Source organism: Panthera leo, chromosome A3 (assembly GCF_018350215.1).
Source record: "Panthera leo isolate Ple1 chromosome A3, P.leo_Ple1_pat1.1, whole genome shotgun sequence".
In the NCBI taxonomy this organism is placed as follows: Eukaryota; Metazoa; Chordata; class Mammalia; order Carnivora; family Felidae; genus Panthera; species Panthera leo.
This window is the reverse complement of record NC_056681.1, coordinates 60,354,056-60,366,060: the sequence shown is the minus strand read 5'-3', so window position 1 is coordinate 60,366,060 and position 12,005 is coordinate 60,354,056. Positions and strand designations below refer to the sequence as shown.

Below are 12,005 nucleotides of genomic sequence, written 5' to 3'. Positions count from 1 at the left end.
AATAATATTTATTTTCATTTGGGTATTCATAATGTAATACTTCGCATGTATTTCAAGAGCTTTGTTTGAATTTGTGTTCTTGACATTTAAATTTCATAATTATGTCAATACAATTTTTGTCTGATATGTACTCCTATGCAGGAAAGACTAGAACAAGAAAAGAGAGAAAGGAAAAAGCAAAAAGAAAAAGAACGAAAAGAACGCTTGAAAAAAGAAGGGAAACTTTTAACTAAATCCCAGAGAGAAGCCAGAGCCAGAGCTGAAGCTACTCTTAAACTTCTACAAGCTCAGGGTAAGTAGTATTTTTAACTAACTGAATAGTCTAGAAGCTTCTGTCATGCAGTTATAGGTCTGTAATGGTCAAAAGGAGAGTAGAAGTCAGAGAATTTCTGTGAAAATGCTGTGGAAAAAGTCAAATAAAAATGTAAAGAATAGGGACACCTGGTTGGCTCCGTTGGTAGATCATGCATCTCTTGGTTTCAGGGCATGCATTCAAGCCCCAGGTTGGGTATAGAGCTTACTTAAAGAAAAGTGTAAAGAATAGGTAAGATAATTACATTATTTAGGGAGGTGACTTCTATATGATGATGAAAATTTATGTGTAAATGATAGTATGTCTGTAAATAAGTTTTTGTTTCCCCCACAATAAACAAAGATAGAGAATACAGTAAAATCAATCACCAAGTATCTGTTACTCAGTTTCAACAATTGTCAGTATTTAACCATTCTTGTTTTCTCTCTCCACTGACTTTTTTTCCTCAAGTATTTTAAAGTGAATTTTAAACACGATATTATTTTACTCCTTTTTACTTTATTATTTTACTCCTATTTTACTAACAAATGAGGACTTTTTTTTTTACATTAAGTAGATTTTGTATTACATATAACAAAATTAATTTCTTGATAGCATCTGGTTGTCTATGTATAGTTTTTCCCCTTATATCCACAATGTTTTTTATAATTTGTTTGTTTAAATCAGGATCCAGATTAGATCCACACGTTGCCTTTGGTTGATATGTCTGTCTCTCACTGATACTATTACCCATTCTTGGTTTTGGTATACCATTTATTAGTTGTAGATACTGGGTTATTTGGAATTTCTCATATTCTGAATTTGTCTAATTGCATTCTCCTAGTCTTGGCTAATAAACTTCTCTATCTGTTAAAATTTCCTATATCTAGCAGCTTGGCTTTTCCAAGTGGTACTATGTACTTCCTGTTGCCTCATGTCCGGAGGCATGTGATCTGGTTGTCTCACTTTTGGTGATACCAAGATTGATTATTGGGTTAGGTATTGGCAGCTTTGTCCATTATACAAGTAATCCACTGATTTTTCGCCTAATAATTTAATATCCAATTAGTGATCATTGCCTGTATCAAGGAGCTCATTAGGAATTGCAGAGTTGTGATATACTGTCATTCCTTTTGCATTTATTAGCTATAATCTTTGTTTAAAGAAAAACTTTCCCTGAAATACAGTTCATGCAGGAAAGCCAGGATAAATGCTTAATTATTTTCCTTCATTAATCCTCAGGATAATAAATTGATGTCTTAGCAACTTCCAAAGGTGATCAGTGAGTGTAATTTTGTTTTTTGGATCTGTATTATTTTAATGGGGTTTTATGTAATTTACATGTTTTTATCTCATGAAATCATTTATATTTTTTAATACTCAAAATTGTCCCATCTTTGGCCAGCGGGACCTCATTTAGGTTGGTCCCTCTGATTTTTTCCACACAACCACAGTATTCTTTGACCTCTACCTCACTTTCTAACACAACAAGGTATCTGTGGTACATCTTACACATTTTCTGCCCTAGACCTGAAATCACCTGTTTATACAAGGAGCCCTAGTTCTTTTAGTTTAGAGACCATAATCTGGACGTGTAATTATGTTTCTGACAGATAAGATGATTTAAAATAGTTTCTCTGCTCCATTGAGAAGAATATTGAGAAGAAGACCTCTCTTAATTTCTTGTTCTTACATTTCACAGATTTTTATATGACAGTAATTTTGGTGCTTTTGCTATAATTACAGTAATAGGTACCATTTATTGCATATTTATTAAGTAACTGATACTGTCATAAACCTTTGACATTGTCTCTTTCCTTATAAGAATCTAATAGGTATTTTCATTCCCATCATTCATTCCCAAACTCCAAGTTTAAACTGTTTGCCCAATGTCATGGAGCTGAGATTTAAACTGATCTGTGTGACCACCTCTTTATTATGCATTATATGTTCAGCTGGCAGCAGTAAATGTAGAGAAACACAGTACTTGGATCAAAAAGTTTATTCTTAATTGGGGATGTAGTTTTTTAAAGATGAAATTAGAGAACAAATATGAGTACAACTAGCACCCAGATACGAGATTTGACTGGTGACTATTTGGATGTCTAAAAGCACTCATGAAGAAATTGGGATGGGACCAAGCAGGGAATAATTTTCCATTCTTAGAAATGTTTTATGGAGTAGTTTGACTTGTACTTATGAGATTAGATGAAAATTATAATTAAGTAGACACTTCCCCCAATGTGGGGTTTGAACTCATGACCCTAAGATCAAGAACTAGCCAAGAACCCCCCCTGTCATTTAAGATGATGATCATTAGGATGGGTTTGGAAGAGATGGTCTCTCGAGTGGCATCTCTCCCCTTGGGCTCTTATTTTTCATAATTTTGCTCAATATCTGTCCTCTTACTGATTCCCTATGTATTGATAAAAAGTCCAAGCTCCTTAGCTTGATATTAAAGGCCTCCACAGTATGCTCATTGAGTCATCACAAAAGAAGCTACAGTGTTTTGTTTCACCGTATCTTTCAAAGCTACCTTATTGGGTAAAGATCAGGTACCACATTCATTACCTAGAATAATATAAAACTTATTTATTGAGCCCAAAATGTGTTTGAGAGTGTAGGTATCTGCCAGTGTTTTCTGATAATTACTCTGAATTGTGTAGCAGATAGCATTTTCAGTCAGTTCTATAGCCTTTAGCCTATTAACTACTAACCATATAGCAAGTACTTTACAAATAATTTGAAATTAATTCACTTCAGGCAAAGAGTTTCTGTGTGAATTTGATTGTAATAATCTCAGTTTGCAAGGTGAATGGAATATCTGAACACACATGTTGATGTTGACTACAAATATAACAGTTTATTAAACATTCCCTAACTCGAAGAATAGTCTGTTGATTAAGTCTGCAGTGTTGTTGTGACCACCCTTCAGTTCATCTAACTTACAGTTTCCCCTCCCAGGTCCCTGCTTTTACTTACTAGGGGTAGGCTGCTGGGCAGGGATATCTCTGGTCAACTGGATTATCTCCACATTGTCAGCTGGCTTTATCCTTTTATTTTAGTTTGTCTTACCAAATGATAGCTCTGATTTTATAATTCTGGCCAATCTCATTACTTACATACATGCATTCATTCAGTACTTTAAAGTTAAGAACATTTTAAGTGATTTCCTTCTGTTAATGACTTCATTCAAGACCCCACAGTAAATAGTTTTTATTGTTTTATAAAATTTCTGCCCTATGTGAGACTGTGTCAGTAATCCAGCAAATGGAATGTATCCTCTCTTAGGAGTTTGTTATAGGAATGGAGAGGAAGGATTGTAATAGAGAACCATTCCATGTCTGGGATTTACTAGTAACTGTTGGCTGATGAAGATGTATTCTCCTCAGATTCAGTAATGTTACTTGCAGATCAGATTTGACATTGGTTTGTACTGCCATGTCTTAATTTGACAAAATTTATTTGTTTGCTCTATTTAAGAGAAAATATGAAGTGTTCAAAACTGGATAGTAAGAACCATGAATTCAAATAAAAACAGATTTGTGATCTGACACTAACCTTTTCATTTTGGATAAGTCACTTTCTCATTGAATCTTACTTTTGACCAGCTTTTGACCAGCTGTGAAGCTGGCCATAGTTGAAAAAAAGTAAACTTAATGACTTTGTTTTGTAATGGTAATGAAACTTCTGTTATACTTAGTATTAGTTTTTTTATTTGTATTGTAACAAATTTAGTAGCTTAAAAAGATACAAAATTTATTATTTTGAAATTCTCTAAATCAGATGTCTGATGTGGGTCTCACTGGTTTAAGGTGTTGGCAGGCCTGCATTCCTTTCTGGAGTTTCTAGGGTAGAACTGATTCCCTTGTTTTCTTCTAGAGGCATTCATATTACTTGGTTCATGATGCCCTTCTTTCATCTTCAGAGCCATCAGTATTGCATAATGCTGACTATTTTTCCATGGGTACATCATCCTCTGACTTCAGCCTGTACCTCAGAGAAAGGTTCTTCATTTTTAAAGGATCTCATGCAGTTGATTAGGTTGGGTTCACTTGGGTAATCCAGGATAATGTCTCTCATCTCAAGTCCTTAGGCTTATTCACATCTGCGGTGTCTTTTTTGCCATGTTAGGTAACATATTCACATGTCCTGGGAATTAAGACCTGGATGTTTTGGGGCAGGGGGAGGCATTATTCTGTTTACTATGCTCTTAATTTTCATCTTATTTGTGAGTTCATTACAAAGAAAACATTTTGTGAGTGTCATGATTTCACTGTATCTTTCAAAGACCAAAATACAGATTTTTAAATATGTTTATGTTAAATGTTTAAATAGAGATCAGTGACCATATTACTCTGAAATGTGCTGGAGGTTACCTGATGCTATTTATTTGCCATGTCTGGTTACTTTAGTGCTTAAATTGGGGAATTCAAGCCAAACAAGGCTGATTAATTATATTGATGATGAAAAGGCATATAAATAGTAGCATATTTTTCATTACTACTAAAGTATTTGGAAGAATAGTGTTAAATTAGGACCTACTCTGGGGCGCCTGGGTGGTTCAGTCGGTTGGGCGGCTGACTTCGGCTCGGGTCATGACTTTGCGGTCCGTGAGTTCGAGCCCCGCGTCAGGCTCTGAGCTGTCAGCACAGAGCCTGGAGCCTGTTTCAGATTCTGTGTCTCCCTCTCTCTGACCCTCCCCTATTCATGCTCTGTCTCTCTCTGTCTCAAAAATAAATAAACGTTAAAAAAAAAAAAATTAGGATCTACTTTTAATTTCTCTTGTTTCTGTCAGATTGTTAGAGGCATTTATTCTGAAGTGAAAAGGATAGGTTAAAGGTAGAATTTACCTTTTTTTCAACTGTGGCTTCATTTTGGCTTTTCTAATTTTTATTGTCTGTTTCAGTTCATAGTCCAAAATTTATGGAGTAAGTAGAGCTAGTGAAGGTTTTTGTGGACCTTGTGGGAGATGTGGGAAAAGGAGTTGTAGAATTTCTGTCCTTTCAGCTGTGAAATTCTTTATTTATTTTTACAAAATTTTTAAAGCTTATTTATTTTGAGAGAGAGTGAGTTAGGGAGCACAAGTCGGGGGAGAGGCAGGGAGAGAGACTCCCAAGCAGGCTCTGCATTGTCAACGCAGAGCCCTGCACAGGGCTTGATCCCACAAGCCATGAGATGACCTGAGCCCAAATCAAGAGTTGGACGCTTAACCCACTGGGCCATCCACGCACCGCTGTAAAATTCTTAAATTTCTTTGTTCACTTTGAATTGCATACATTGTTGAATGATCATTATTTTTTTTTTTAGTGAGAATTTTTTTAATATTTATTTATTTTGAGAGAGAGAGAGAGAGAACGAGAACACAAGTGGAGGAGGGGCAGAGAGAGAGAGGGAGACACAGAATCTGAAGCAGGCTCTAGGCTCTGAGCTATCAGCACAGAGCCCAATGTGGGGCTCGAACTCACAAACTTGTGAGATCATGACCTGAGCTGAAGTCGGATGCTTAACCAACTGAGCCACCCAGGCGTTCCGAATGATCATTATTTTTAAAACAGAGTGGTGCACACATGGTTACTTCTTTTTGAAGAGAGGAGTCAGGGAAAGGGGTCTCTCATATCTGAAGAGTTTGAAGGGACTCCCCCCCCCCCCTTTTTTTTTTTAACTTTTGAGGCCAAATAGCAGCTCCACTTAAATGGAACTTCAAAACATAAAGGGTAAAGTTCTGAGAGTACCTCATATTTTTGGCCAGAGGGACGAGAGGGGCTCCTGGGAGCCAGAGAGTGTAGGGGAAATTGCAGGTGGGGGAGAAGTGACAGAAGAATCCTATAATTCTGTTGATGAATGGACATAAATCCTAGGCTTACTATATAGTTCTGTGTGTTTAGAAGAGACCCAAAGAAGGATAGTCAAAACTTTAAGAACTAATCCATGGTATAAACCAGTGCCCAAGACCCAGATTTACCTCTATGGCTCATGTATGTACCAGGTAAAATACTGATTCTAAGTATACTGTGGAAAGTCTGTTATAAATGTTCTAATTTCTGTAGCAGCCATTAAATAAGATTAAAACTAATAGTAGATAAATTAAAAAGGAAATCTAAAGTATATTCAAATAATCCACAAGAAAGCAGGAGAAGGTGAAAAGGGAAATGGAAAACAGAGGTAACAAATCAAATAATAAAATGATAGACTTAAAACCAACTATATTAATAATTAAAATATGAATAGTCTAAAGATATCAATTAAAAGAGACTGTCAGAAACCAAGAGCCAGCTAGCTATGTGCTGTCTGCAGTAAATCCACTTTAAGTGTACTGATATAGATAAAATGGTAAAAACAGATACCAAAAGAAAGCTGAAGTTGTTATATTAATCTGAAGTACTTCAGAACAAGTAAAATTACCAAAATAAAGACCTACATTGCATATGATAAAAAGTGAATGCCTCATAACTTTATAACAATCTTATGTGTACCTAACTACAGGTTCACAAACATTCACCAAAATAGACCATTTTTGGGGAGCCATAAAATAAATGCTAAAACATTTAAAAGATTTGAAATCTTACAGTGTTTTCTGGGGGACCAAAACAGAATTAAACTAGAAATGAATAATAGAAATATATCTACAAAATCAGTAAATATTTAGAAATTAAACCACACTTCTTATTAACCCCTGAGTCCAGGAGAAACTCTTACTGAAAATTAGAAAATATCTTGAATTAGAAGAAAAAAAAAAAGAAGGAAAACACAGCATATTAAAATTTGTGGGGTGCAGCTAAAGCAGCTCTTAGAGGGGAATTTGTAGTATTAAAATGCTTGTTTTAGAAAAAGAAGGTCTCAAATCAATAGTCTAAGCTTCCCATTTAAACTAAAAAAGGAAAAAAGGCAGAAAGAAAAATGCAGAAAACAATGTAGTATAAAACAAGACTTAATAGAGAATCATTGAAACCAAAAGTTAGTACTTTGAAAAGATCAATAAAAATGATAAACTTCTAGATTGGCTAAGAAGAAAAAAGAGACAAGACACAAATTACTGATACCATGAGGAAAGAGTGGGGAGGGATATATCATCATTACAGATTTCCAGGTGTTAAAATGATAAAGCAATATAATGAACAGCTCTGTGCTAATAGATTGAAAAGCTTAAGATAAAATAGGGCCATTCCTTAAAAGACACAAACTATCAAAACTTAAAATCTATCATGATGAAGTGGATTTTATCCTGGGAGTGAAGGCTGGTTCCATTTTGAAAATCAGTAAATGTGTTTAAAGAAGCAAAACTACATGGATGCAGAAAAATCATTTGACACAATTCAGTAAGCATATATGATAGAAATTCACAAAGTAGAAAAGTTCCTTATTTTGCTAAAAGAGATCTACAAAAAAAAATACACAATTGTTGCACTTAATGATGAATTATGGCTGCTAAACCCTAATATTGTAATTAAGGCAAGGATGTCCATTCTCACCACAATCATTCCACATTGTACTGGAACATCCTAGAGTTGTAATTAGGGGAAAGAAAGAAAAAAAAAGTAAAAGACATACAGATTGAAAGGAAGAAGTAAAACTCTATTTACAGATGACAATTGTTTACATAGAAACTACTGTGAAATACCACTGAAAAAACATGAAACCCTACAACCAATAAGTGAGATTAACAAAGTTATAGATAGGGCCAGCATGCAAATACCAATTGTATATCTGTATGCTAGCCATTAACAGCTGAAAATCAAAACCGTATTATTTACAGTAGCACCCCACCCCAAAAATACATTGAAACAGTTATAATTCTAATATTTGTGGGACCTATATGCTGAAAACTATAAAAAAAAAAACACTGATGAAAATAATCAGAGAACTTTGTAAATGGAGAAATGTTGTATTCATGGATAGGAAAACTTGATATTGTTAAGATAATCAGTTCTCCGAAATGATCTGTAGATTCAGTGCAATCCCAGTCAGCAGTAGGATATTTTATGAGTATCTATAAGCTATTTCTAAAGTGTGTATGAAGAGATGAAGGAGTTAGAATGGCCAAAATAATTTTGAAAAGAATATACTTGAAGAACTCAGAATATTGTACCTGATTTCAAGACTTACTGTAAAGCTGCAGTCATCAGTACAGTGTGATAATGGCAAAAGCAGCAATAAAGACAAATAGATCAATATAATAGTCTGTATATGGTCAGTTTGTTTTTTTCTGTCATAGGTAAAAGGCAGTTTATTAAGTAAAATACAGTATTTGCAACAACTGATACAATTGGGAATCTGTATGCAAAAACAAAAACCCAAAAGCGTCATCCTAAATCTCATTAAATAAAAATTAACACAAAAAAGATCATAAATCTAAATATAAAATGTACAACTATAAAACTTTAGGGGAAAACATAGTAGAAAGTCTTTGTGACCTTGTGTTAGTGATTAGTTTAACTTCAAAAGCATAATTCATAAAAGGAACAAATTTGAGGAAGTCCAGTTAAAAACTTGTTCAGCAAAAGACACCATTGAGACAGTTCAAAGACAGTACCTCAAAATCACGTATCTGACAAAGGATTAATATGCAGAATATGAGAAGATAACTCTGTATTCAACAATAAGAAAAGCAACAACCCTATTTAAAAATGGGCAAAAGATTTGAACAGAAACTTAAACTATAAGCAATGAAAAGAATGTTTAACATTAGTCATTATGGAAATTCAAATTAAGACCACCATGAGGTTTCACTACATATTTATTGAAATACTTACATTTAAAACATCTTTTTCTGGCAAGTATACAGAACAGTTGGAACTCACCTACTTTACTGGTTGGAATGCAAAACGGTAAAGCCAATTTGGAAAACAGTTGGCAGTTTCTTACAAAATTAAATACCTATTTACATAATGTCCCATCATTCCCACTTCAAAATATTTACCACAAAGAAATGTTCACATAGAAACCTGCATACAAATGTTTGTAGCAGCTTTATTCGTAATTGTCCAAAACTGGAAACAACTCAAATGTCCATCAGTTGTCTAAAAGATAATGGAACTGTAGTATATACTTAACAATAGAATGCTACTCAGCAATAAAAAGAAATGTATTAGTACACATGAGGATGACTCTAAGATCCATTATGATGACAACAGCCCAGACTATAAGGTTTAATTTCTGTGATATTTTGGAAAAAAATCTTTTGGGAAAGAGAACAGATAGGTGGTTGCAAGGATGTAAGTAGGGTTTGACTACACCGAACAGCCTAGGGTGATGGAATTGTTCTTCATCTTGTGTTTAATAACTCTGCTCATCTGTCAAAAGTCACAGAACTGGACACCAAGAAAGTAGAATTTTAGTGTGTGTATATTTTACAATATCTTATATAAAAAAGATTTTTCCATGAATGTTCTTTTATATTTCAGGGTATGTATCTCTGGGGTGAATAAAATGTTACCTTTTCAAGTAGCATTTCTTAAATGATATGCAAATAGCATAAATCTAAAGTTTTTCATTCTTATCACTTAGGTGTTGAAGTGCCATCAAAAGACTCTTTGCCAAAGAAAAGGCCAATTTATGAAGATAAAAAGAAGAAAAAAACACTACAGCAGCTAGAAAATAAAGAAGGTTTGTATACAAAGTGACCTATGACTTAAAAATATTTGGGGGGCGCCTGGGTGGCTCAAGTCGGTTAAGCGTCCGACTTCGGCTCAGGTCATGATCTCACGGTAAGTTCAAGCTCCGCGTCGGGCTCTGTGCTGTCAGTTCAGAACCTAGAGCCTGCTTCGGATTCTATGTCTCCCTCTCTCTCTGCCCTTCCCCCACTCACGCTCTGTCTCTCTCTACCAAAAACTGAATAAACGTTAAAAAAATTTTTTTAAATTTTGTTTGACTTTCTCCTACAGCATTCAAAACAATGTCTTTTAAAGAAACTGGAAATCAGAATTACATATTGAAACTTACTATACCTTATTTCCTATTATTGTTAATCATTCTCAGCTGATTTAAATGACAGGTTAATGGAAAAGTGCTTTTGTTCGAAAAACCTAGATTGTACCCAAAAACTATTCTTAATTATTCTTATTTTTTCTTTGTTTCCTTCTCAACCTTTTTGTAATTTTCCATTCTATTCCTTGAATAGAAAGAAACTCTGTTTCTTGTAAAATATATGACTGATATTTAAACATTTTCTAAACGTGCTGAAGAATTCAAGTTTGTACTATTGGTTTTTATTCAGTACTTAACAGTATCCTAACAGAAATTATGCACTGAAAAAGTATTGTTAACTTGGTTTCTGCCTTGTTTTCAGTGTCTGAACCAATAGAATTAAATGCTGCTGTAGAAGTGGTAGAACAAGGAGTACCAGAAAAGGAAGAGACGCCACCTCCTGTTGAACCAGGCCAGTAGCACTGACTAATTGCTTCCTATTAAATAGCATTGGTGTGTCAGAAGTTGTCTAGTCATTATTAGTGTGGGGAAACCAAATATCTGTCAGGATGGTCTTTTTCATACTTCTTTTCTCTAAATCATTCCTTTCCATTTCCATTTTGAAAAAGTGTAGGAGATTTGAATCAGTTTCTTTTTAATAGTATCAGTAAAATGTAGAGAGGATAGAAGTTTTTAGATTTTTTCTGATGTTTTCATTTATGGGTCAGAAATCTTAGGTGGTGCCAAGAAGACCTGAAGTTCTTTATTTAATCCTTTGGAAACAAATTGGTAGCATTTTAATGAGAACTATTTAAGAGTCATAAAAATTGGCATTTTTAAACCTCCTTGGAGGTCAACTTCTATTTACTAAATCAATAAGAGGATTGTTTATTCATTGTGTGTGTGTGTGTGTTTTGAGGTTGGAGAAAAATCTTTGGCTTTTTTTTTGTTTTGTTTAAGATAAACATTGTTCTAATTCATTAGACTACATATTGATAGAGCCAGAGGTTAACTAAATGTGTGGTAATAATATCAAGAGAAGCTCCATATTGTAAAGTTTGGATTGGGAATAAAAAGCAAGAGAATGTCAAGACTGACCCACACTAGTGAAAGATATCATTTCTGGTTCCTTTCCTTCTTTCTCCCCTTCTGTTCTTGGTATAAAATGGATCATTTACTTGGCACAACTCAGGTTAACATGATGACATTAGAGGAATTCAGGTTGATACACTTAATAGCAGTCCATTATTTTAGGTGACATTTGTAGCAGTAGAAAGAATTGTTAATTTAAAAGGATGTTTTGGGTACGTGTACCTGACTCATTTCCTTTTCCTCAGGATGACTCAACCAAACTTGTTGTCAAGTAATAATTATTACAGGGAAGCAAATACCACATGTCCTATGATTTGAGAATAGTTTTGCTTTATTGGATTTCATAAAAAACAGTCATTAATATTGAGAATATTAAATCTTGAATTCAAAATTATACCTTTCTGGATACTTTTGGATTGTCAGCAGATATTCTATTCTTATTTTCAACTGGAGTAGAGGTGTAGCTTTGTACCTACAGCTATATAATTTAAGTAGTATTTGTATGTATCTGTAGAGGTTAAAGCAATAAAATAAGTAGTAAATTCTTAGGTATGAGGTAGAAGTTTGAAACATCAAAATGGAGATGCAGTAAGTCCCCTCTTATCTGCAGGGGATATGCTCCAAGACACCCAGTGGATGCCTGAAACAGCAGATAGTACTGAATTCTGTATATACTATGTTTTCTCCTTTACATACATAGCTGTGATAGAGTTTA

At 34.2% G+C, this 12,005-nt stretch overlaps 1 protein-coding gene across 1 annotated transcript in view; it reads left to right on the top strand.

Annotated features, from left to right (window-relative positions):
• Window positions 1-12,005, top strand: part of EIF5B (eukaryotic translation initiation factor 5B) — a 95,953-nt gene that overhangs the window by 43,507 nt on the left and 40,441 nt on the right. Inside the window, exons 6-8 of the mRNA XM_042932012.1 lie at window positions 142-292; window positions 9,800-9,898; window positions 10,581-10,670. Of these exons, the coding sequence (XP_042787946.1) occupies window positions 142-292; window positions 9,800-9,898; window positions 10,581-10,670 (340 nt within the window). The remainder of the gene's footprint in view (window positions 1-141; window positions 293-9,799; window positions 9,899-10,580; window positions 10,671-12,005) is intronic.